Source organism: Columba livia, chromosome 28 (assembly GCF_036013475.1).
Source record: "Columba livia isolate bColLiv1 breed racing homer chromosome 28, bColLiv1.pat.W.v2, whole genome shotgun sequence".
NCBI lineage: Eukaryota > Metazoa > Chordata > Aves > Columbiformes > Columbidae > Columba > Columba livia.
This window is the reverse complement of record NC_088629.1, coordinates 1,447,516-1,471,883: the sequence shown is the minus strand read 5'-3', so window position 1 is coordinate 1,471,883 and position 24,368 is coordinate 1,447,516. Positions and strand designations below refer to the sequence as shown.

The window sequence follows — 24,368 nt, the reverse complement described above, 5'->3', positions numbered from 1 at the left end:
CCCCGCGCAAGGGTCGGGATTGCGCCTCCCCGCTCCGCCGCGGACTATATTTCCCAGCGGCCCCCGCGGCGCCAAGATGGCGGCGGGGAGCGGCGGCGCGGCCGCCCGGGAGCTGTTCGCCGAGGGGCTGCTGCAGTTCCTGCGGCCGGCGGTGCGGCAGCTCGACGGGCACGTCCACGCCGTGAGGTGCGGGCCGGGGGGCGGCAGGAGGGCCCGGCGGTGCGGGGGGGAGCCTGGAGGGAGCGGGGCCGAGGGGAACTGAGAGGCCGGGGGGGCAGTTTTAGGGGGTGAAGGGCTTGAGGAGCAGCTGAGGGGGGTTTAGGGGTGCGGGGGGGGTCCCCGGGGTTGGGGACGTTGTGGGGCGGGAGGGGGTAGAGACGGGGGGTGTGTGGCTGTGGGGAACTGGGGGTGCAGGTGAGCGGGGGGTGTTTGGAGTGGGAAGTGGGGACGCGGGTTCTTTGTTGTTCAGAAGCTGGGGGTGCAGGGTTTTGGGGTACACCGTTTGGGGGAAGGATTTAGGGTGCAGGTTTGGGGAAGGATCTGAGGGTGCAGGGTTTTAAGGTGCAGGATTTGGGGGTTCAGGCTTTGGGAGCTGAGGACCTGGAGGTGCGGGATTTGGGGGTTCAGGGTTGGGGGGGTGCAGCATTTTGGAATGCAGCACCTGGGGTGCAGGGTTTGGGGGTACAGGGTTTGGGGGTGCAAGGATTGGGAAGGATCTGAGGGTGCAGGGTTTGGAGGTTCAGGGTGTGCAGGGTTTGGGGGTGCAGAGTTTGGGAGCTGAGGAACTGGAGGTGCAGGATTTGGGGGTTCAGGGTTGGGGGGTGCAGCATTTTGAAATGCAGCACCTGGGGTGCACGGTTTGAAGGAGCAGTATCTGGAATGCCTGATGTTGGGGTGCAGGTTTTTGGGGTTCAGGGCTTGGTGAGGCAGGGTTTGGGGGCGCAGGTTTGGAAGCGCATTGACTGGGGGGAGGTGGGTTTGGGGTGGGGGACAAGGACCTTTGGCCACGGAAGCGTCCCCTCCGCAGGGAGAGCCAGGTGGAGCTGCGGGAGCACATCGACAGCCTGGCCACAGGTGAGGCACGGGGGCGTCACCTCCGCAGCCCCGCTTTGGGGGTGCAGCGGGGTTTGCCCCCCCATTCCCCGCGTGTCCGCGGTGTCCCGGGTCCCCTCCCACCCCTGCGCCGTCCCCAGAGCTCTGCCGCATCAACGAGGACCAGAAAGTGGCGCTGGACCTCGATCCCTACGTGAAGAAGCTGCTGAACGCCCGGCGCAGGGTTGTGCTGGTCAACAACATCCTGCAGAACGCTCAGGTCAGGGCGGGGGGTTTGGGGGGCTACAATGTTTTGGGGAACCCCAGCCCCCCCCATCCTGACGGCTGCCGCTCCCCCGCGCAGGAACGGCTGCGGCGGCTGAACCACAGCGTGGCCAAGGAGACGGTGCGGAGGAAAGCCATGCTGGAGGCGGCGGGTGGCTACCCACAGGGCCTGCCCGGCAAGTGAGGGCCCCCCCGGGCGTCCCCGAGTGGAGCGGGTGGCCCCGCTGGTATCTGCCAAGGGACAGAGCGAGAGGTCCCGCGCGGTGAGGCCGCGGCGGTTGTGCCGCGGCTGAAGGAACCGGGGTCCCCGGTGGTGTGTGAGCAGGTTTGTAGGCGCCGGAATAAAGCGATGAGGAGGCAGCGCGAGTCTGTGACGCTCGGGGGTCCCCGCGGGCGCACGGGAGAGCGGAGGTTGGGGTTCAGCACCCCCAGGCTGGGCTCCTTCACCTTCTGGAACCCCCTCCCGCTGTCAGACCTTTTCTATAACACAAAGCTTCTACCGAAACAAACGGGACACGCTCAAAATGGGGGTTGGAACGGTGTAATTGGGCAACTTATAAAAACAAATACAGGGGACAGGTGACGTGGGCTGCGCGCGCTGGGACGGGCTCGGTTCTTTGTGTCCTTCAGGCAGCACTCCCGGTAAGGGGGGGCTCGCAGGGGGGCGCGGGCAGCCCAAAGCCTTCCGTCCCCTGCCCGCGCTGCCGGCTGCAGGCAGCAGCACGACCGGCGTCAGCTCACTCCTGCGTCTCCATGCTTTCCTCCTCCTCGCCCGTGGCCGGTTCTTCCTGATTCTCCTCCTCCTCTTCTCCTTCTTTCTTCTCCGGAGGCTTCTCATACGCCTTCTCGGAAGGCGTCACTATCACTCCATCCCACGTAGACATTTCGGAAGCCAAATCTGCAAACCAAAAAAGAGCAGCCCCCCAAGAAAAATCGGGGTGAAACTTTAACGTTCCCCAGTGCTGTTGCCCCAGTGAGGAAGGGCCGCGCTTACAGCTGGCGTCGCCCTCCTGGCCGAGGATTTTCCTGTAGCCTCCGTGCGAGAGAATCCGGACGAGCGTCTGCGCCGTGTAACACACCATGTCCTGCGGGGACGGGGCCGCGTCAGCGCGCGGGGGGGTCACAAAATCACAGTGTGAGGGGTTGGAGGGACCTGGAAAGCTCATCCAGTCTGATCCCCCCGCCGGAGCAGGAACAGGTGAGGTTAGAGGGTTCCCGGCCCTTCGCCGCGGCGGACGAGGCCGCTCACCTGCTGCTCCAGGGTCATCACCGTGTGGACTCGGAAGTTTCCGCTCTCGCAGGGATCGGTGATGCCGACGGATCCGGGGAGGAAGAGCCCGGCAGCCAGGATCTGAAGGCAGCGCCTACGGGACGAGGAGGTTTGTGTTAAAAATAAGACCGTCCCCAGCAGAGAAACACGACCCGAGTCTGCGGGTAGCACACGGACGCAAGGAAGATCCTTTGTCTCTTCTCTGGTCCCTTCAAGGCCTGAGATGCTGCTGGTTTTATTTGCAGCATTCAAAATGATCGCAAGTGATGTTCCCCAGAGGCCACCAGCACCCTGGTTGTACCAGCACCGGTGTGGCCGGCAGGCCCAGGGCAGTGACCGTCCCTGTGCTGGGACCTGGGGAGGCCAAACTGTGGATCCTGGGGGGCAGTTTTGGGCCCAAAGGAAGAGTTTGAGGTGCTGGAAGTTCAGGGAAGGGAACGGAGCTGGTGAGGGGCTGGAGCACAATGTGATGGAGACTGAGGGACCTGGGGAAACGGCCGCAAGTTGCACCAGGGGAGGTTGAGGGTGGAAATTTGGGGTGATTTCTCCCCAAAGGGCTGTGGGTGTTGAACAGGCTGCCCAGGGCAGTGCTGGAGTCGCCATCCTGGAGGGGTTGAACAGAGATGAGGTTCTCAGGACATGTTCAGTGCCAGGGGTGGGTTATAGTTGGACTCCACGATTTTAAAGCTCTTTTCCAACCAAAAGGATTGTGATTCTAAATCTGAGACCGTAACGTGAATTCGTATGAGAGAAGCGAACGGCAACAGACCTGTAGGCGATGTTGAGAGCCAGGGGCTGCCTGGTGGGATTGTTCATCACCGCATAGTGCCCCTGCAGGGGTGCAAGAGGGGAGTTAGGACAAAAGCGGCTTCCCCGCTCCTCCTGCGCGGGAGCTACAAGGAGCCGCCTTACGCCAGAGCCTGGGGACGCGCAGGCAGCTCAAATTTAACTACAACGCGTCTGGCGCATCCGCGTTCCCCTCACCAGCAGGTCCAGAATCCAGGGCGTGAGGGGCTCGAAGCCGGGGAATCGAATCCTCAGGTCTTTCAGCAGCCGGATTAAGACCTTCACCCTGGAGAAGAGGCAGGAGGGGGGTTTGTAACGCAACCCCTTCCCATTGCAGGGACGGCTCCTCGCTTTTCTCCTCCGCAAAGGACGTTAATTCCGCTGCGGCTCCTGCGCGAGGCCGAACTCACGTGGACTGTGACGCGTTCTCCTCGAACCAGCGGGCGTGTCTGATGGCAGCCAGGGCGCTCTGCAGCACTTTGATATCCACTGAAAGAAGCAGCAGAAATACTCGGTTTTTAAACCAAAAAGGGAGTAGCGGTGGGGCCTTCACCCCCAGTGAAGGTTTGGAGTGAGCTCTTACGGTGGAGTTCGGGGTCCAGCTTGCGGAGGTTGGGCGGCACCGTGGTGATGAGGATCTTCACGGTGGCGTCGGCCGAGCTGATCTCAAAGCCGGTCTCGTTGGTCAGCATGGTCAGGACTGGGGAGAAAGAGCGGGAATTCCTTCATTAGGGATGGAAGATCATCCAGGGAAAGTAAAAGTGGGAAAAGAGCCCGGATCACGGCGCCATCCCCGCCAGACAAACCGTCTGGTGCCCAGAGCTGAAGGGGAAACTGTCTCATGTCGCCCCATGTCCCCCAACAAAGAAGATCACACCTTCGCTGGGGTCCTGCGCTCTCAGGCTTTCCACCACTTTGTTTCCCAAAGCTGCCACGGCTTCCACTGCGGAGACAAAGGAGAAAAAGGAGATGAAGAGGAGGGTTAGAGCGGAGGCGAGCGTCGCGGTCAGTATCGCACCGCTGATACTCACACGTGGGTAAGATTTTCAGAATCACCACCAGATCGGCCACGTTGTGCCCCGTGGTCATGGTGCCCTTCTTGTAGGAGCCCACCTGGCGAACCTCCTCAATTTGCTGGTGGAAAGAGAGAAGCAAAACCAAATTGTGAATTTGACACACGTGTGAGTGTTTAATCCGCTCTGGGCTGGGAGCTGGAGCACCAACGTCCCCATGCAGAGCGTCTCCCCGTGTCGCTTTTTCCACTTTTAGACTCACCACTTCAAATGTTCCGGGCGCTACAATTAAGTTGTCGATCACGTTGTTGATTTTGGTCACCAGAGAAAGAATAGAAGCCTGAAAAGGAATCGGGAGACAGGCGGCGTTATCAGTCAGTCGTCCAGTATGACTTGAAGCAACCTGATTTTGCATGGCGTAACGCAGACAACCCTGATGCAAAGTGTTTAATAGATAAAATGTATTTTAAATCACTGACCATGAAACTCCACCTGTATTTCTACTGCGGTGCTTATTTCAGAGAGAAATAATTACTTTTTAGGCTAATAATGGGAACTCCTGGCTGTACTCTCTGAAGGACAGGCTGGTTTTGCGTCTGCTAACGCTGCAGTAAATGAGAATTGGAGGAAATTTCCAGCACAGAACCTGTTCGGCGGCGGTCGGAGCGAGATCCTGGTTTCTCTTCAGCAAAGCTTCGCTGAACGCGGACTCGTCGGCGGCGGGTTTGACGCGGGGAAAAGCCATTTCGCACTGAAACGGGATCAGACATCAGCCCAAGAAAAAGGTTTGACCCAAAAAAACCCACTCAATTTTTTAATTCTCGTGCCCCTTCCATTCCCCATCGTGCTTTCCACTTGTTGCTTTCTCTAATTTCCCGTTATCCCAAAGGGAAGGCGAGCAGCTGCCTTTTGTGTCCACACAACAGGGGTGCGAGATGGGGCAGATCTAATTTAAAAGTGGCTCTAAAAAGCATTGTTGGGGTTTTTTTATGAGTTCTATTACAGTTCCTTAAGAATCACACCCAGTGTTTGCAGGTGGCCGGAGCTTTTCAGTTGCTGTAGGATTCACAAATCCAGGAGGGCACAAGGACCAGTGGGTTTATAAATAAAGAATGGATGCGTGAGAGGAGGAGGAGATTATTTCCTCCTCTAAAAGGTGGGAAATGTGTGTTGCTGTCGGTCCTCATGAGGCCCAACACAGCAAAGGAGCCTGGGGACCCTCTGACAGGCGAGTGATGATTTATCAGAACAACCCACAACATTGACATTGCAGAGATTTGACTGTATCGAGGTTCAGGGTGAGCGGGGTGGCCTTTAAAAGCTTCTTCTGCTTTTTATTGTTCTGATTATTACTCGTTATAGTCATCCCAGGTAACATAAATACACCCAACACAGACAGTGAGATCTGCTTTGGGTTGGGTACTGAACCTTTTCAATGAGCTCTACTCCAGCTAATCTAAAAACAGTCAAACCACCCCATGAAGTCAGAAAATAGGGGGTTTAAGATGCAGCTTTAAACAAGGAAAAGTCTCTGCAGGAGAGGGTTACTCACAACATAGAAATCGAAGGGGATGTGCGGCACAAAGGGCCGGAACCTAAAGGGGGGAAAGAAAACAAACAAACAAACTTTATTCCCTGTAGGGATGTGTTTGGCAGCACTGAGCACCCTCTCCCCAGCACTGGTTCACAGAGATCTGTTGCCAAGACACAAGAAAGGCCCTACAGAAACAGGAAAGGTTTCTTCACGCCCCTCCAGCCCTAACTGCACACTGGGGTGTCCCCCCAGTTCCACCTGCTGCTTCCCAGTCACAGAATGTGAGGGGTTGGAGGGCCCTGGAAAGCTCACCCAGTGCAATCCCCCCATGGAGCAGGAACACCCAGATGAGGTTACACAGGAAGGTGTCCAGGCGGGTTGGAATGTCTGCACAGAAGGAGACTCCACAACCCCCTGGGCAGCCTGGGCCAGGCTCTGCCACCCTCACCCCAACAAGTTGCTTCTCATCTTCCAGCGGAACCTCCTGTGTTGCAGTTTGCACCCATTGCCCCTTGTCCTGTCCCTGGTTGTCACCAGAAGAGCCTGGCTCCATCCTCCTGACACTGCCCCTTTCCATCTTGATCCCCAGCAATGAGTCCCCCCTCAGGCTCCTCTTGTCCAGCTCCAGAGCCCCAGCTCCCTCAGCCTTTCCTCACATGGGAGATGCTCCACTCCCTCCAGCATCTTGGTGGCTGCGCTGGACTCTCTCCAGCAGTTCCCTGTCCTGCTGGAGCTGAGGGGCCACAACTGGACACAAGATTCCAGGTGTGGTCTCCCCAGGGCAGAGCAGAGGGGCAGGAGAACCTCTCTGACCCACTGACCACCCCCTTCTAACCCACCCCAGGTCCCATTGGTCCTTTTGGCCACAGTGCTGGCTCATGGTCACCCTGCTGTCCCCCAGGTCTCTTTCCCCTACGCTGCTTCTCCAGCTCTAGAGCCCCTGCCCGCCCCCACCCCCCGGCCTGGCAGCTAAAGAGCCACCCCCACTACGGCAGAACCGGACTCGCCCCCTGCCAGGGCCTCCCCTGGAACCAAAGCGTCCGCCACGGCCTCTGCCTCGGTCGCCCCTGCGGAAGAGAAGAGGGAGACGGTGTCAGAGGAGCGGGAAACCAGGGGCTGCCCTGAGGGGGTCTCCCACAGCGCCCGCGCAAGGCCCGGGAGCCCCCCCGAGCGGCCACCCCGCCTCCCCGCGGACTTCGGCCTCGCCCCGGGGACTCCCTGGGGTCCCACCCCACGGATCGGCCACCCCGGCCCGGTCCCGCCGCCCCGCACCTCATGGTTCCGCCGCTCCGAACAATGCACACCGCCGCTGAGGAGACCCCGGCCGGGCTGCGCGCTCAACACCCCGCAACAACCCGCTCGCCCATTGGTTGTTCCCTCGCGGAGGAACTGCCCACTGGCAGCACAGAGCTGCGAGCCATTGGCTCAGCCAGCCGTCAATCTGAAAGCGGAGGCGGGTGAAAGCCGCCAGTCAGGGCGCGGGCCGTGCTCGCGCTGCGCCGCTGGAGGGGGCGCGACGTTCATGAATGGAGCGGCTGGGGCGCTCGGCGCGCATGCGCACACACCGACGAGTGCGCTGCGGTGCGTACATAAAGAGCGGGTAGGAATCCCTCACCAGTCAGCAGAGTGGCGCAGCGGAAGCGTGCTGGGCCCATAACCCAGAGGTCGATGGATCGAAACCATCCTCTGCTAACCTTTTTTCTTTTTAATATTAATTAGCTCCGTAATTAATTACTTTAATTTCTACCGGCTACTCTGGCGCTCCTTATTTCTCACCGGCGAGAATGACCTTTTGCAGCTTCGCAGAGCACGGTGAGCCGGGGGTCTTCCGGCACGACCAGAGTCGCGCGTGACCCCGGGAGCCGCGTCTTTCCCCGGAGCGTTCTGCGTACATCGGGGTAGGAGCGCCACGCGTGTCCCCGAGCGCTGTGCGTGTCCTCAGGACCCCGCAGCCCCGGAGCAGGATGTCCCCGAGGTCACCTCCCCTTTCTCCCGGGGCTGCCGTGACCGGGACGCGGGACAGAGCACCCAGGAGCTCCCACGCGTGGGGTAAGAGGTGACTGAGCCCCCTCCAGGGCGGGACGAGGCTCCGGGGCCACATAAAGCTCGGTGGGGCGCGGGGGGGAGCGCTCCGTGGGGACGGGCTCTGGGGCTGCCCCCTGATGAGTTTGTCAAGTCTCAGCGCCCCCCCCACGGGTGACCGTGTTGCAGGGGCTTGCGGGGGGTGGCCGCGCAATAGCGTGTCGCGGTGACATCCCCCCACGCACGGGGGGGGGAAATATCCACAACCGCCACCGGGCGGCCCCATCCCACCCTCCATCCCGGTCCTGGGTGGACACCGTGGGGCGGGCAGGAAGGAGTTAAGGCCGGTGTGGATGATAACGGCCCTTTGTGTCACCGCGGGGGGGGGCGGGAAGGGCTCAGCCCCGCCGCGGGGGGAAAAGCCAAAGCCACTCTCCGTGGGCGATGCTGGCGGTGCTGGCCGTGCTCTGCGGCGCGGTGACGGTGACGGCGGCGGCGGGGACAACCGCGCTGACTCTCGCCGTGGTGTTACCCGAGCGCAACCTCACCTACCCGTGGGCTTGGCCACGAGTGGGGCCGGCGGTGCGTTTAGCCACCGCCGCCGTTAACGCCCGGCCTGATTTATTGCCTGGCTTTACCCTGCGCTGGGTTTTCGGGAGCAGCGAGGACCGGCACGGCGTTTGCTCCGAAATGGCCGCGCCGTTGGCCGCCGTCGACCTCCGGCTCGCCCATCACCCCGTCGCTTTTTTGGGACCCGGGTGCGTCTACACGGCGGCACCGGTCGCCCGCTTCACCAGCCACTGGCGGCTCCCACTGGTGACGGCGGGCGCCGAAGCCCACGGCTTTGACGACAAGCAGGAGCAGTTCGGGTTGACCACCCGCGCCGGTCCCAGTCACCGCAAACTGGGGGAACTGGGCGTGCAGCTTCACCGATGGTTCAACTGGACCCGGCGGGCTCTGCTGGTCTATTGGGACGAGAAGGTGGACGACCGGCCGTACTTCTTCGCGGCCGAGGGGCTGTACGTCCAGCTGCCCACCCTGCGCAACCTCACCGTCCTGGACATCGTCTTCCGCGACGGCGGCAACTTCTCCTTCATCATCCAGGAGATCAAGCAGAAGGGACGCAGTGAGTGCCGGGCTGGGGGTGACACGGGCTGGGGACCCGGTGTGCGTGGGGGACGGGGCGGTTTGTGAGTGGGTACAGCTCCACGGGCGTGTGCGTGGCTTTACACGGCTGTGTTTGCGAGAGTACATGGGTGTGCGTGGCTGTGCCGGGGTGAGCGTGCACCGGGCAGCTCTGCACGAGTGTGCACGGCTGTCCATGGCTTTGCGTGGCTGTACATGGGTGTGCATGGCTGTCTGTCGCTCTGTGCAGCTGTACATGGGTGTGCACGGCTGTACATGGGTGTGCACAGCTGTACGTGGGCGTGCATGGCTGTTGCTCTGTGCGGCTGTACATGGGTGTGCACGGCTGTACATGGGTGTGCACGGCTGTCCATGGCTCTGTGTGGCTGTACATGGGTGTGCACGGCTGTACATGGGTGTACATGGCTGTCTGTCGCTCTGTGTGGCTGTACATGGGTGTGCACGGCTGTACATGGGTGTACATGGCTGTCTGTCGCTCTGTGTGGCTGTACATGGGTGTGCATGGCTGTACATGGGTGTACATGGCTGTCTGTCGCTCTGTGTGGCTGTACAAGGGTGTGCACGGCTGTACATGAGTGTGCATGGCTGTCTGTCGCTCTGTGTGGCTGTACATGGGTGTGCATGGCTGTACATGGGTGTACATGGCTGTCTGTCGCTCTGTGTGGCTGTACATGGGTGTGCATGGCTATACGTGGGTGTGCACAGCCCTACACAACTCCACACAGCTCTACATGAGTGTGCACGGCTGTCCGTGACTCTGTGTGGCTGTACACGGGTGTACACAGCTGTATATGGGTGTACATGGCTGTCTGTCGCTCTGTGTAGCTGTACATGGGTGTGCACGGCTGTACATGGGTGTGCACAGCCCTACACAACTCCCACGGCTGTACATGGGTGTGCATGGCTGTCTGTGGTTGTATGTAGGTGTGCGTGGTTGTATGTAGGTGTGCATGGCTGTACATGAGTGTACATAGCTGTACATGAGTGTGCACGGCTCTACACAAGTGTGCGTGGCTGTCTGTGACTCTGCGTGGCTGTACACAGCTGTGCACAGCTGGTCGTGGCTCTGTGCAGCTGTATATGGGTGTGCACGGCTGTACATGGGTGTGCATGGCTGCCCACGGCTCTATGCAGCTGTGCACGGCTGTACCTGGGTGTGCATGGCTGTACATGGGTGTGCACGGCTGTACATGGGTGTGCATGGCTGCCCATGGCTCTATGCAGTTGTGTATGGCTATACATGGCTATACATGGCTGTACACAGGTGTGCATGGCTGTACATGGGTGTACACAACTATACACGGCTGTGCATGGCTGTACGTGGCTCTACATGGCTGTACACGGGTGTGCACAGCCCCACATGGCCCCACGCGGGTGAGCACAGCTGCACACATCTGTGCTGCACGCCTGTACACGCGTGTGCTGCCCCAACCACACACCCCGTCCCCCCGTCCCCTCCGGCTGCTCCCGCCGGAGCCGTCCCGGGTGGCACCGGGGCTGCGGTGCCGGTGGCGCTGGGTGGTGGCGTCCAGCTGTCCCCGGCCTCGCCATCTTGCTGCCGAGCCTGGGTGGGGGCTATTTTGGGGCACCCACAGTCGTGGTGGGTGGCACAGCTGTGGGCAGCACCCAAAGGTGACCATGGCGGGGGTGCAGGCGGCACCCACGGGGGTCACCAAGAATCAATCTCTGCCGGCGATCTGGGCCGCGGGGAGGAGGAAACGGAGTCGGGAAAACAGGAAACCTCGGCCTGGCGCCCTGGCGAGGGCAGAGCGGGCAGGGCACGGGGGGGCGCGCAGCGGGGCTTGGGGCTCCCCGGTGTCCCGCTCAGCCACCCCCCAAACACAGCGGCACGAGCGCCGTGTGTGCTCTCCCCTGTCACACGTTCACCGGGGACACCCGGGGCGCTGGGTCTCGGGGTCCCGCAGGATGGGGAGTCTTGGGGTCCCACGGGATGGGGGGTGCCGGGATGCCATGAGCCATCTCGCCCCGCGCAGTCGTGTACGTGTGCTGCGCCCCGGAGACGCTGCGGGAGCTGCTGCTGCAGGCGGAGCGCGAGGGGCTGACGCGCGGCGACTTCGCCTTCTTCTACATCGACATCTTCGGGGCCAGCCTGCAGGGCGGCCGCTTCCCCGAGCCACAGCGGCCGTGGCGGCGCGGGGACCGGCACGACGCCAGCGCCCGGAGAGCCTTCGAGGTGAGCCCGGCACCGCGCGGGACCCGCCGGGCACGGGCACGCGCGTGTGCACATGCATGGGCACCCACTGTGCACACGTGTGCATGGGCACCCACTGCACATGCTTGTACATGGGCACCCACCACACATGAGTGCACATGCACGGGCACCCACTGTGCACATGTGTGCACATGCACAGGCACCCACTGCATGCACTTGTACACGGGCACCCACCACACGTGTGCACATGCACGGGCACCCACTGTGCACACGTGTGCATGGGCACCCACTGCATACACTTGTTCACAGGCACCCACTGTGCACACGTGTGCATGGGCACCCACTGCACACGCTTGTACACGGGCACCCCCACACGTGTGTGCACATGCAGGGGCACCCACTGCATACGCTTGTACACGGGCACCCACCACATGAGTGCACATGCACGGGCACCCACTGTGCACACGTGTGCATGGGCACCCACTGCATACGCTTGTACACGGGCACCCACCACACGTGAGTGCACATGCATAGGCACCCACTGCATACGCTTGTACATCAGCACCCACCACACATGAGTGCACCTGCACGGGCACCCACTGTGCACATGTGTGCACCTGCACAGGCACCCACTGCATACACTTGTACACAGGCACCACCTGTGCACACGTGTGCACATGCACGGGCACCCACTGTGCACACGTGTGCACGGGGACCCACTGCATACACAGGCACCCACCACACGAGTGCACATGCACAGGCACCCACCACATGTGTGTGCACGAGCACCCACCACACATGCGTGCACAGGCAGGGGCACCCACTGTGCACGTACATGCACAGGCACCCACAACAGACGTGTGCACATGCATGGGAAGCCACTGGGTACATATGTGTACATGCATGGGCACCCACCATGCACACCTGTGCACACGCACCCACTATGTACATGTGTGCACATGTACCTACTATGCACACGTGCACAGGCATCCAGCACACGCGTGTGTGCACATGCTTGGGAAGCCACTGGGCACACATGTGCACACGCACCCACCATGCACATGTGTGCACACGCACCCACTATGTACATGTATGCACATGCACACGCACCCATGCACAAGCACCCAGCACACACGCGTGTGCACATGCATGGGAAGCCACTGGGTACATATGTGTACATGCACGGGCACCCACCATGGACACGTGTGCACACGCACCTGCTGTGTACATGTGTGCACATGCACACGCACCCATGCACAAGCACCCAGCACACACACGTGTGCACATGCACGGGCACCCACCATGCGCACACGTGCACAGGCACCCACTATGTACACGTGCACACGTACATGAGCACCCAGCACACACGTGTTCACCCGCCCACGCGTGTGCCCCCGGCCCGGGCAGTGGGGCCGCGGTGACGCCGGAGCCGGTGCAGCAGCCGCCACCCTCCCCGCTGCCGGTGGCCACCGGGGAGGAAGGAAACGCCACCAATGTCCCCGGGTCCCAGCGCCACCTGAGCAGCCGCTGTTAACGGGCAGCAGAGGCGCAGCAGCCCCCGAGGGGACGGGCAGCGCCCCTGTCCCCAGCAGGGTCCAGCCGGCCCCCTGCCAGCCGCTGTCCCCTGTCCCAGGCTGTCACCATCATCACCTACAAGGAGCCCGAGAACCCCGAGTACCGGCCCTTCCTGGCGCGGCTGAAGGAGGAGGCGCTCGCCCACTTCAACTTCTCCATGAAGGACGGCTTGGTGGGACATGGGGACAGCTGGGGGCACTGGAGGGAGCTGAGATGCTGGGGGACGTGGATGGAACTGGGGACAAGGACATGGGATAGTGCTGGAGATAGGGGACATGGGATGGAGCTGGAGCTGTTGGTGGGCATGGGATGGAGCTGGGGCCAAGGACATGGGATGGAGCTGGGGCCAAGGACATGGGATGGAGATGGGGACAAGGACATGGGATGGGGCTGGAGCTGCTGGGGGATGTGGGATGGAGCTGGGGATGAGGGGACATGAGATGGAGCTGGGGATGAGGGGACATGAGATGGAGCTGGAGCTGCTGGGGAATATGTGACAGAGCTGGGGATGAGGGGATACTGGATGGAGCTGGGGACAAGGACATGGGATGGAGCTGGAGCTGCTGAGGGACACAGGACAGAGCCAAGGCCAAAGGGACAAGGGGTGACAAGACGGGGCCGAGGCTGCTGGGGACGAGGGGACAGAGGACCCCAGCTGTGCCCCGTCCCCAAGCCGGCTCCGTGTCCCCAGATGAACTTCATCGCGGCCGCCTTCCACGACGGGGTGCTGCTCTACGCCCAGGCCCTCAACGAGACACTGGAGCGAGGCGGCTCCGTCACCAACGCCTCGGCCGTCACCCGCCAGATGTGGAACCGCACCTTCTACGGTGAGCCCCATCCCTGTATCCCCCCGCCCCCATCGGGTGCTGCCTGACAAGCACCCACCTGTCCTGTTTACATGATGATATTTTGGGATTGGAGCTGGCGGGATGGGGATTTATGTCCCCAGTGTGTGTCACTGTCCCCACGCCCCAGCACAACCCCCCAAGGGCCGGGGTCCGCAGCGTCCCCCCCAACCCCTTGTCCTCCATCTCCAGGTGTCACCGGCTTCCTGAAGATCGACGAGAACGGGGACCGGGAGAGCGATTACTCCCTGTGGGACATGGACCCGCTGACCGGGGACTTCCAGGTGACCCCAGCGCAGGGGCAGCCGGTCCCAAGGGGTGTTGGGGGGCCCCATCCCACCCATTTCTCATCCCTCCTCATCCCCCAAGATCGTGGCCAACTACAACGGCACCACCAAGAAGATCCAGATGGTGCCGGGGCGCGAGATCCACTGGCCGGGGAACGTGGTCCCCTCTGATGTCCCCCCGTGTGGCTTCGATAACAGCAACCCACTGTGCCGCAAAGGTGAGCGGTGTCCGGGGGGGACACACACGGGTCCCCGGGGTCCCCCCCAGCCCCTCACCACCCTCCTCTCGCCCTGCAGCCAACCTGTCCACCCTGGAGGTCCTGTCCCTCGTGGTCAGCCTGATCCTCCTGGCCATCACCGTCACCTCCTTTTTCATCTACAGGTGGGGGTGCCAGGACTGGGGGACCCCAGAGGTGGCGGGTGGGGGGGTGGGGACACACGGGGGGGTCTCACTGTGTCCCCACGGGTGCAGGAAGCTGCAGCTGGAGAAGGAGCTGGCGGCCGAGCTGTGGCGCGTGCGCTGGGAGGACCTGCAGATGAGCAGCTTGGAGAAGCATCTCCGGAGCGCGGGCAGCAAGCTCACGCTGTCCCTGGTGAGCACCCCACCTGTCCCCAGCGTGGGACAGGGACACCAAGCTCACGCTGTCCCTGGTGAGCACCCAGCCTGTCCCCAGCGTGGGACAGGGACACCAAGCTCACGCTGTCCCTGGTGAGCACCCAGCCTGTCCCCAGCGTGGGACAGGGACACCAAGCTCACGCTGTCCCTGGTGAGCACCCAGCCTGTCCCCAGCGTGGGACAGGGACACCAAGCTCACGCTGTCCCTGGTGAGCACCCAGCCTGTCCCCAGCTTGGAATGGGGTTGGGGACCGCGCTCACCCCATGGCCCTTCCGCAGAGGGGCTCCAACTACGGCTCGCTGATGACGGCAGAGGGGCAGTTCCAGGTCTATGCCAAGACGGCGTATTACAAGGTGTGGGGGTGCAGGGATGGGCACCCATCACCCCACTGAGCACCCACTATCCCACCGGGAATCCACTAGAACCCACCACTCCAATGGGTGCCTACCATCCCACCAGGAACCCACCAGGCACCCACCACTCCACTAGGAACCCACCATGAGTCCACCACCCCACTGAGAACCCACTAGGAATCCCCCACTCCAATGGGCACTCACCATCCCACTGGGAACCCACCAGGAACCCACCACCCCACTGAGAACCCATTAGGAACCCACCACCCCAATGGGCACCCACCATCCCACCGGGAACCCACCAATAACCCACCATCCCCTTGGGCACCCACCACCCCACCAGGCGCCCACTACTCCACCAGGAACCCACCAGGAACCCACCACCCCACTGAGAACCCGCCACCCTACTAGGAACCCACGACCCCACCCATCAGCCCCCTGGATACCCACTACCCCACTGGGAACCCACCACTCCATTGGTCACCCTGTATCTCCCCAGGGCAACCTGGTGGCCGTGAAGCACCTCAACCGCAAGCGCATCGAGCTGACGCGGAAGGTCTTGTTCGAGCTGAAGCACGTAGGTGACCCCGGTGGGGCGGGGGCGCCCAGCACGGTGTCCCCGGGATGGGGCAGGGTGCGTCAGGTCCCACATCCCACCCTCCCGTAGATGCGGGATGTCCAGAACGAGCATCTGACCCGCTTCGTTGGTGCCTGCACCGACCCACCCAACATCTGCATCCTGACTGAGTACTGCCCACGCGGGAGCCTCCAGGTAGATGTTGCCCCCCACTGCTGGGACCAGCCGTGGTGTGGGGACAGCAAGGTGGTGACCCTGGTGTCCCCAGGACATACTGGAGAACGAGAGCATCACCCTGGACTGGATGTTCCGCTATTCCCTCACCCATGACATCGTCAAGGTAACAAGGGGGTTCCCACGGGGGTTCCCCATCCCCTTGGTGGGGTTGGGGACACACACCAGGGTCCGACCACTCCCGGTCCCACCAGGGGATGCAGTTCCTGCACAACGGGGTGATCATGTCCCACGGGAACCTCAAGTCCTCCAACTGCGTGGTAGACAGCCGCTTCGTGCTGAAGATCACCGACTACGGGCTGGAGAGCTTCCGCGTGGCCCCTGATGGCGACGACTCCCACGCGCTCTTCGCCAGTGAGCACCCCTGCCCGTGTCCCCCCCGTCCCCAGGGTCCCCCCAGTCCTGAGCCCCCTCCCCTGGTGTCATAGAGAAGCTGTGGACGGCGCCCGAGCTGCTGAGGATGGAGTCACCGCCGGCCCGCGGCACGCAGAAGGGCGACGTCTACAGCTTCGGCATCATCCTGCAAGAGATCGCCCTGCGCAATGGCGTCTTCTACGTGGAGGGGCTGGACCTGAGCCCCAAAGGTGAGCGAGGGGACCAGGGCGATGGGGCTGGGGACCCGCTGATAGGGGTGGTTGGAGCAGTTGATGGGTTGTTGGTCTTACTGGTGGGTTATTGGTCTTGCTGATGGGTTATTGGTCTTGCTGATGGGTGGTTGGACCTGCTGATGGGTTGTTGGACCAGCTGATGAGTTTTTAGATCAGTTGATGGGTGCTTGGAAGTGCTGTGATGTGTTATGGGTCTTGCCGATGGGTTATTGGTCTTGTTGATGGGTGGTTGGACCTGCTGTGGTGGGTTATTGGTCTTGCTGATGGGTGGCTGGACGTGCTGATGGGTTATTGGACCATCTGACAGGGGTTTAGCCTGCCCGATGGGTGGTTGGACCTGCTGTGATGGGTTATTTATCTTGCTGATGGGTGGTTGGACTTGCTGATGGGTTTTTAGACCAGTTGATGGGTTCTTGGAAGTGCTGTGATGGGTAATGGGTTTTGCTGATGGGTTGTTGGTCTTGTTGATGGGTGCTTGGCCAGCTTATGGGTTGTTGGCCTCAATGGTGGGTGTGTGGACTGTGGGTGTGGGGCTGTGATGGGTGCTCAGCCCTACTGTTGGGTTATTGGACCTGCTGATGGGTGCTTGGACCTCCTGTGGTGGGTGCTTGGAACCACTGGTGGGTGGCTGGACCTGCTAATGGGTGCTTGGAACCACAGAGATCATTGAGCGGGTGAAGAGCGGTGAGCGCCCCAGTTTCCGGCCCTCGGCCAACGTGGGGTGTCACATGGAGGAGCTGGGCCAGCTGATGCAGCACTGCTGGGCCGAGGACGTCCTGGAGCGCCCCGACTTCAACCAGATCAAGGTCCAGATCCGCAGGTTCAACAGGTGCCTCTGCCTCCCCCAGCCCCGTGGGTGACAGGTGGCCCCAAAAAGGGCCCCTTGGGTGGGTGCTCATGGGTGGGCCAGCTCATGCCTTGTTGGCGCCAACGATGGGTGCGTGGATCTGCTCGGATGGGTGCCCAGTCCCACCATTGGGTTATTGAATGAGCTGATGAGTGCTTGGACCACAGATGAGTTGTTTGTCTCACTGATGGGTGGTTGGACCCACTGGTGGGTGCTTGGAGCTGCCGTGATGGGTTATCGGACCTGTTGTGATGGGTGGTTGGACCCATTGGTGAGTGCTTGGACCTGTTGTGATGGGTTATTAGACCTGTTGTGTTGGGTGCTTGGACCCACTAATGGGTGCTTGGACCTGCTGATGGATGCTTGGAGCTGCTGTGATGGGTTATTAGACCTGTTGTGATGGGTGCTTGGAGCCACTGATGGGTGCTTGGAGCCACTGATGGGTGCTTGGAGCCACTGATGGGTGGCCCTGCCCGCAGGGAGAGCAGCAGCAACATCCTGGACAACCTGCTGTCGCGCATGGAGCAGTACGCCAACAACCTGGAGGAGCTGGTGGAGGAGCGCACCCAGGCCTACCTGGAGGAGAAGCGCAAGGCCGAGGCTCTGCTCTACCAGATCCTGCCCCAGTGAGCTCCAGGGGGGATCCCAGCCCTCTGTGCACCCCCCCCATTGCTGGGCACCCCAAGGTGTCCCCTACCTGCTGGAGAACCCAAGGACCTGCAATGTGGTTGAGGGCTTGGAGGGCTGGAGACCCCAAGGACCCCCAATGTGGTTTGGGGATGGGCACCCCAAGGACCCCAGTGTGGTTCTTCAGAGCTTGGGGTACAGGAAGGACTGGAGACCCCAAAGACCCCCAACATGGTTCTTCAGGGCTTGGGATACTGGGAGGGCTGGAGACTCCAAGGACCCCCAGTGTGGTTCAGGGATGGGGACCCCAAGGACCCCCAGTGTGGTTCTTCAGAGGTTGTGGTACTGGGGAGGCTGGAGACCCCAAGGACCCCCAATGTGGTTTGGGGCTGGGAGGGCTGGAGACCCCAAGGGCCCCAAATGTGGTTCTTCAAGGCTTGAGGTACCCAAAGGGGCCAGGGACCACCCCAGAGTTCTCACATAGGGGTGAGGGTTCTTGGAGAGTCCAGGGGTGACCCTGCAGCCCCATCATGGCTCAGGGCCGGGGGATCCTCAGAGGGACCATGGACTGGGGACCCCACACCCCAGGAGGGGTCAGGAGGCTGCATGTCCCCCTCACCCACCCCCTGCACCCCCAGCTCGGTGGCGGAGCAGCTGAAGCGGGGGGAGACGGTGCAGGCCGAGGCTTTCGACAGCGTTACCATCTACTTCAGCGACATCGTGGGCTTCACGGCGCTGTCGGCCGAGAGCACCCCCATGCAGGTGGTGACGCTGCTCAACGACCTCTACACCTGCTTCGACGCCATCATCGACAACTTCGACGTCTATAAGGTGAGGGGACGCACACATCCATGCAAACGCACACGCGTGTATGCACCGCAGAACACGCCGGAGCAGCATCGTGCCCACGGCGTGTCCCCAGCGGTGTCACCCCCCATCCCCGCCGCAGGTGGAGACGATCGGGGACGCCTACATGGTGGTGTCGGGGCTGCCGGTGCGCAACGGGAAGCTGCACGCCCGGGAGGTGGCTCGAATGGCCCTGGCGCTGCTGGACGCCGTCCGCTCCTTCCGCATCCGCCACCGGCCGCAGCAGCAGCTCAAGCTGCGCATCGGCATCCACACGGGTTAGCGGGGACGGGGACGGGGACATGGCATCAACAGGGGTCAGCGGGGATGGGGATGGGGACAGGACATCAACAGGGGTCAGTGGGGATGGGGACAGGGACATGTCATCAACAGGGGTCAGTGGGGACGGGGACAGGGACATGGCATCAACAGGGGTCAGTGGGGACGGGGACAGGGACATGGCATCAGCAGGGGTCAGCGGGGATGGGGATGGGGACATGGCATCCACAGGGGTCAGTGGGGACAGGGATGGGGACATGGCATCCACAGGGCTCAGCAGGGATAGGGACATGACATGCACATGGATCAGCGGGGATGGGGACAGGGATGTGGCATCCACAGGGGTCAGTGGGGATGGGGACGGGGACATGGCATTTACATGGGTCAGTGGGGACGGGGACAGGGACATTGCACCCCCATAGGTCACAGGGACAGGGACCATCACGGGTGCACAGTGCGGGGGACACAGCACCCACATGGACCAGTAGGGACCTGGGGCCAGGGGACAGCCAGCCCTCCCATGGCCCCAGGAGCAGGGGAGGGGACAGCAGCACCCAGCGGGGCCCCCAGCAAGGGGGGGGGTCTGTGCCGGGGCGAGGGGCTCACGGGGTGTCCCGCAGGACCCGTCTGCGCTGGCGTCGTGGGTCTCAAAATGCCCCGGTACTGCCTGTTTGGGGACACGGTGAACACGGCCTCACGCATGGAGTCCAATGGGGAAGGTGAGGGGCTGGGATGAGCACCCATGGGTGCTGGGGGGTGCCGGGATGGGCACCCGTGGGTGCTGATGGGGCCACCTCCTCCAGCCCTGAAGATCCACATCTCGGCGGTGACCAAGGCCGTGCTGGAGGAGTTCGGCTGCTTTGAGCTGGAGCTGAGGGGGGACGTGGAGATGAAGGTGAGTCACACCCCCCCCAAAATGCCCCAGCCCCCCCGATGGCTGCCTCAAAGCGGGGTGCTTGGGGGGAGCCACCCCGCCAGGTCCCCTCTCTGCATCCACATCCTGCAGCCCTGCTGGGGCCATGGGCACCCCCTGCACCCCAAACCCTGGGGAAATGGGCACCCCATGGACCCCAACCCCTGGGAAAATGGGCACCCCCTGCACCCCAAACACTGGGGAAATGGGCACCCCCTGTACCCCAAACCCCGGGGCAATGGGGACCCCCTGACCGCAGCCCCCCCTCTCTCCGCAGGGCAAGGGCAAGGTGAGGACCTACTGGCTGCTGGGGGAGCGCGGGAGCAGCACTCGGGGCTGACACCCCCCCCGGTGACACCCGGGGCCCACGGGGCCGTTCCTGCCACCACCACCAAGGGCCCCCCCAGGCTGGGGCCGGGGGATGGGGGCTCTAATGGGCACACCCCCCAACTGCACCACGGTCCCCAGGCTGAACCCCCACTGCTCCCGGGGGGGGACCCCAGCCCCAGGCAGCCCCATGGCCTGAGCGCAGCGGGGGCACTGGCGGAGTAGCTGGGGGGGACATGGGGACACGGGGAGAGCCCCGGCCCCCGGGTGGGGGTCACTAGAGCTCTAATTTTTTTAATAAAGCTGGTGTGGACGCACTTGCCGTGGGTGTCAGTTGGGTCCCGTCGCCTCCCCCCATGCACCCACATTGGGTGTCCCCATGTCCCCTGGAACCCCCCCGGGGGTCTCCCAGAGCAACGGCCCAAGCCCCCTGCAGGGAGGGGGCTCTTTGGGGGGGGCGGCAGCCGGGGGTGTCTTTTCAGGGGAGGCGGGACTGGGCGGCTGGGGGGGCTCCGCAGGGTGCTGAGTGCCCGGGGGGTCCCGGGGCCAAGGGACTGGAGGGGCTGCCCAAGGGGGAGGGTTACGGGGGATCCCGGCCCCGGGTAGGGGGTCCCGAGATTCCCGGTGTGGGGGTCCGGGAGTTCTCGGCCGTGCACATCCCGGCGGGCGGTCCGTGTGTTCCGGGAGGGGTCCTTGTGTTCCTCCCCGCCCCAGGAGGGTCGGGGAGGGTCCCGAGATTCCCGGGGCGGGCAGGGTGTCCGGGCCGTGCACACCCTGGGGAGCCCCTGGGGGGTCCCTGGGGGGTCCGTGGGGTCTCCGAGGGGTCCCGGTTGCGCTCGCCCCGACCGGTGAAAACACGCGGCGGCCGCGGGCGCGGGCGCGGGAACTCGCCCCGTCCTCTGGCCCAGACCCCGCCCCCTCCACCCCATTGGCCGAGCAGCCCACGGCGGCCCCGCCCTCCTGAACGCACTGCCTGCGCTGCCACTCCGAGACGTGTCTCTGCTGCCATTGGTCAGAAGACTCAAGGGGCGGGCGCTTCCGCCCGCCGTGCTCTTCCTCTTCCCCCCGGGCCCTCCCGTTCCTCTCCCAGTGACTTCCGGTCGGCGGCGCTGTGCGGGGGGTGCGGAGCCGCCGCTCCCCTCCCCCCGCTACCGAGACCCCCCCCCACCCCCCGGCCCGGCGGCAGCTGAAGCGCCCGCCCTGCCCCCCCCCCCCGCACCGCGCCGGGGGACCTGTCACCCCCCGGCCCCCGCCGCGGCGGGACCCCCCTCAGCACAATCCCCCCGCCTCACAGGCCGCAGCTGTCACGGGGGTTTCACCCCGCCGGGATCCCTCCACAGCCCCCCCAGCGCCGGGGGCCGCAGGTCCCAGGCCTGGCCTAGTCAAAGAGCAGCGCCCCCCCCGTGCTGGGGTGAAGCCCCTGAGGAGCAGGCAGGGGTGCCCGTGTGTCCCCCCGCATTGCAGGAGCAGGGGGTGCCCCGGGGGTAAGAGGAGGGGTATCCCCGTAGCCCCCCCCAAGTCCTCCCCCGAGGAAGAGCTGGGTGGGGGGGCTCGCCGGGCCTGCCAAGGGGGGCTCCTGTCAGGCCAAGCCCCCCCTGGATCGGGGCTGCCCGGCCCCCCTCTCCCCGGCCATGGAGATGCAGAAGGGGAAGGGGGGAACGGCAGGAGGAGGAGGAGGGAAGTTGCTGGTCTCCACTCTTCTGGATGCCAAGGATGAGTTGGAGGAGGTAGGTGCCAGGGGCTGGGGGCAGGGAGGCTCCGGGGGGGCAGGGTGCAGGCAGGGGGGCCCACGCTGCCCATCCCCACGCGGGGAGGGGGCTCTGAGCACCAGCCATCCCCCAAGCAGTGTCTCCTTGCCCGGGCACAGCAGGTGCAGCTTGTGGAACAGGGTTACGAAGCTTTCCTTGCGCTGACAGAACTCATCTTTCCACTCTTGGGGAACCTTCCTGCCCGGCCCCGCGTTCCCCGCGCTGTCCTGGAGCTTTTCTTCCCACCCCCCGAAAACAAGCGGTTGTTCTATAGGTCTGGGGGCTCCCCAGGACAAGCGGGCTCTGTTCCCGGTAGCGCGGGGGCCTGGGAGGGGTGACGCTGGTTTACACCTGGACAAGTGCAGAGTGTTCAGGGCTGTCCCAGCCTTCTGGGAGAGGCTGAGGCCGGTTATTTATGGTGTGATGGAAACGAGTGTATTTAGAGCTCACGAAACAGCGAAATAAAAAAGAAATACCATATTTGATTTGAATTACAGGAGAAAAACAGGGCGGTCACTGGAATAACTAGGTCTCAAGGTCTGGAAGCTGTCCTTTGCCATTCGGGGTGTATTTATGTTCGTTCAAAGCGCTTGTCGGTGCCCGTGTGTGTTTTGGGTCGTGGCCAGGGCTGGACAGAACGTTCCCAGCTTGAGCACTGGGCGACTGCGGGGTCGGGAGCTTCGCTTGGGGCTTGGGAATCGGCCTCGGGGCTACTGAAGTGGAGCTGCTGCGGTCCGGGTTGGTCTCCTATGGAGATTTCACCCAAAAAGGAGCTGCCACAAGGGTTTGGTGACGCATCCAGGCACCAAAAGAAGACTTCCCAGGACTTCTCTTCGCTGGAAAGCAGCACTTTTGATGGAAAGCCCCGTCCGTTGGGAGAAAGCGCTTCATGTATTAATTATGCTCCGCCGCGCCGATGGATTTAGTGTCACAAGTTGGGTGTTTTTTGCACTAAAGGCTCCGACAAACGGGAAATGTGCAGCAGCGCCGTGCGTTGGGTTTTCGCGCTAAACAGGGCGCTGTGTTTGGGGGAAAACCTCCAGTTTTTCCCTCCAGCTGTGGTTGGAGCCGCTGGTGGCAATAACACATCTGTATGGGGGAGAAAGATGTGATGGGAAGAGCTGGAGCTTGTAAAAAGGCGTCTTGTAACCAGGTGTTAACGCAAAGGACTCGTCGGAGGATCCACTGTGGGTTTTGGCGGAGGCTGAAGAGTTCGTGATGGGAACGTGAGCTGTTAAACCTGCTCGGAGGTAGAAATGTTCGCAAATAACCTGCGTGCTGGGCAGAAGCGTCTCCTGTTCACCCCGAGAAGGGAAAAGCAAACCCCGATCGGCCCGTCAGTCAGCAGGTCTCGGATCAAAGACACTATTTGACGCTGAACTTCCTCGCCAAGCTCTTCTGGTGGTTCATTGGCCGCATTATCTGCCGACAAGTTGTCTCATTTCCCCCTAGGGATTTTGCCGACTCTGTTTCTGGGCCGCTGGATCTTGTCCTCCCTTTCACGGAATTCAGCTGCTTTAGATGGGAGATTTTCATGGGTTTTGCCCCATTGCTCTTGCATAAAGAGCCTGGAACAAAACCCGTTTCACGACGGCATTATCTCTGCATTACTGACCAGTACATCTTCTTTCAGATTGGCGCGGAGTGGAGAACTCTTGACCCCTCTCTCAACAGCTTCTTCACCGCAGCCCCTTTGATATGCAAAGGAGTCGCTAATCAGTCCTATAATCGCTGCGACTGTTTGCCTTTTAATCAAGAAGCGACTGTGTAGAAATACCCCTCGTGTAACGCGCTTGTTGCCTCTCTCAGGCCGCGTTTTCCGCTTTCCCCCGGTGCCAACAGGTCGCCGCTCCGTTAATTTTGCCGTTGGCTTCTCCAATGTTTTCCTGCCTGCGCCATCGTGGTTCGCCAGTCCTGACTCCACGGCTCTTCTCATCGCTCCATCCCCGCGCACAAACATCCGCTCCTGCTGGTTATTTCTCAGCCAGAAGCCTCGCGGATGTTAAGTAAAGAGAACAGGTTTCCAGGCTGCTTCTCCGGGGGTCCCGTGTGGACGGGAACGGTGGGTCTTGCTTTAGGGGCCGGATTGACAGCCCTGCATCAAATTCACCTTTGCCTGCGTCTCGGCCTCGTATCTCAGCGACACCACGATTAGCGTCACTGTATAATCGTGCATTTACTCTTTGTGGTGTCAACGGAGCATTGAAAGCCCAAACTCGCGAGTAAATGACCGGTGATGGAGCGGCGGCTTCTACAGCCGGCGGGAGGTTCGGAGCCTTGACGTGCGCCCGGACGGGCTGTTGCGTCGCCGGCTGTTTTTCTGTCCGTTCGGGGTTTTGGGTGGGGGTCACAGCGGCCTCTGCTGTGTTTTGTGTCACGAGGACGTGCTCTTGTTCTTCCAAGCTGGTGACGTTTGGCTTTTCT

The 24,368-nt window shown here is 62.3% G+C and overlaps 4 protein-coding genes and 1 non-coding gene across 9 annotated transcripts in view; 4 read left to right on the top strand and 1 right to left on the bottom strand.

The window, feature by feature from the left end:
• Positions 1-30: 30 nt before the first annotated feature.
• Positions 31-1,677, top strand: SNAPIN (SNAP associated protein). The gene is made up of 4 exons (XM_065043184.1): positions 31-186; positions 1,028-1,074; positions 1,194-1,312; positions 1,397-1,677. The coding sequence occupies exons 1-4, from the start codon at positions 77-79 to the stop codon at positions 1,499-1,501; spliced, it is 381 nt and encodes a 126-aa protein (XP_064899256.1). The 5' UTR covers positions 31-76; the 3' UTR covers positions 1,502-1,677.
• A 165-nt stretch (positions 1,678-1,842) lies between these two features.
• Positions 1,843-7,302, bottom strand: ILF2 (interleukin enhancer binding factor 2). 3 transcript variants are annotated; one of them, XM_065043092.1, is made up of 14 exons: positions 7,193-7,302; positions 6,948-6,987; positions 5,939-5,983; positions 5,033-5,137; positions 4,649-4,726; positions 4,405-4,507; positions 4,251-4,316; positions 3,957-4,073; positions 3,784-3,862; positions 3,572-3,659; positions 3,357-3,418; positions 2,567-2,681; positions 2,312-2,402; positions 1,843-2,215 (listed from the first exon to the last, which is right to left on the bottom strand). In XM_065043092.1, exons 1-14 carry the CDS (start codon positions 7,195-7,197, stop codon positions 2,055-2,057), a joined length of 1,155 nt encoding a protein of 384 aa, XP_064899164.1. In that variant the 5' UTR covers positions 7,198-7,302; the 3' UTR covers positions 1,843-2,054. The 3 variants fall into 3 exon arrangements, with proteins under 3 accessions (XP_064899164.1, XP_064899163.1, XP_064899162.1); XM_065043091.1 differs by having other exon boundaries at positions 5,939-5,981; positions 6,928-6,987; positions 7,193-7,285; XM_065043090.1 differs by having other exon boundaries at positions 5,939-5,981; positions 6,919-6,987; positions 7,193-7,272.
• Positions 7,303-7,540: 238 nt separating this feature from the next.
• On the top strand, positions 7,541-7,612 carry TRNAM-CAU (transfer RNA methionine (anticodon CAU)). The gene has a single exon. It is a non-coding gene; the product is annotated as a tRNA-Met (tRNA).
• Positions 7,613-8,318: 706 nt separating this feature from the next.
• On the top strand, positions 8,319-20,513 carry NPR1 (natriuretic peptide receptor 1). The gene is made up of 21 exons (XM_065042977.1): positions 8,319-9,068; positions 11,083-11,282; positions 12,895-13,008; positions 13,528-13,663; positions 13,874-13,965; positions 14,051-14,186; positions 14,266-14,350; positions 14,441-14,561; positions 14,864-14,938; positions 15,438-15,515; positions 15,606-15,710; positions 15,784-15,855; positions 15,944-16,103; positions 16,178-16,333; positions 17,018-17,186; positions 17,684-17,830; positions 18,470-18,662; positions 18,781-18,955; positions 19,577-19,675; positions 19,760-19,851; positions 20,147-20,513. Exons 1-21 carry the CDS (start codon positions 8,387-8,389, stop codon positions 20,207-20,209), a joined length of 3,150 nt encoding a protein of 1,049 aa, XP_064899049.1. The 5' UTR covers positions 8,319-8,386; the 3' UTR covers positions 20,210-20,513.
• An 890-nt stretch (positions 20,514-21,403) lies between these two features.
• The window catches only part of INTS3 (integrator complex subunit 3), a 36,384-nt gene continuing 33,419 nt past the window's right edge, over positions 21,404-24,368 (top strand). Inside the window, exon 1 of one of the 3 annotated variants that reach the window (XM_065042984.1) lies at positions 21,404-21,923. In XM_065042984.1, the coding sequence (XP_064899056.1) occupies positions 21,828-21,923 (96 nt within the window). In that variant the 5' untranslated portion in view covers positions 21,404-21,827. Of the gene's footprint in view, positions 21,924-22,355; positions 24,007-24,368 lie in introns of those variants that run through there. The other 2 variants (XM_065042985.1, XM_065042986.1) reach the window with 2 other exon arrangements.

Bases quoted from the DNA above. Each gene is read 5' to 3' on its own strand.
- SNAPIN (XM_065043184.1), top strand. From the start codon at position 77: ATGGCGGCGGGGAGCGGCGGCGCGGCCGCCCGGGAGCTGTTCGCCGAG. The intron at 187-1,027 runs GTGCGGGCCGGG...TCCCCTCCGCAG, and splicing joins GGGCACGTCCACGCCGTGAG to GGAGAGCCAGGTGGAGCTGC. The intron at 1,075-1,193 runs GTGAGGCACGGG...CGCCGTCCCCAG, and splicing joins CATCGACAGCCTGGCCACAG to AGCTCTGCCGCATCAACGAG.
- ILF2 (XM_065043090.1), bottom strand. The intron at 4,508-4,648 runs GTGAGTCTAAAA...TCTTTCCACCAG, and splicing joins CGCCCGGAACATTTGAAGTG to CAAATTGAGGAGGTTCGCCA. The intron at 3,863-3,956 runs GTAAGAGCTCAC...TGCTTCTTTCAG, and splicing joins GCTGGACCCCGAACTCCACC to TGGATATCAAAGTGCTGCAG.
- NPR1 (XM_065042977.1), top strand. From the start codon at position 8,387: ATGCTGGCGGTGCTGGCCGTGCTCTGCGGCGCGGTGACGGTGACGGCG. The intron at 13,009-13,527 runs GTGGGACATGGG...CCGTGTCCCCAG, and splicing joins TCTCCATGAAGGACGGCTTG to ATGAACTTCATCGCGGCCGC. The intron at 14,187-14,265 runs GTGAGCGGTGTC...CTCGCCCTGCAG, and splicing joins CAACCCACTGTGCCGCAAAG to CCAACCTGTCCACCCTGGAG.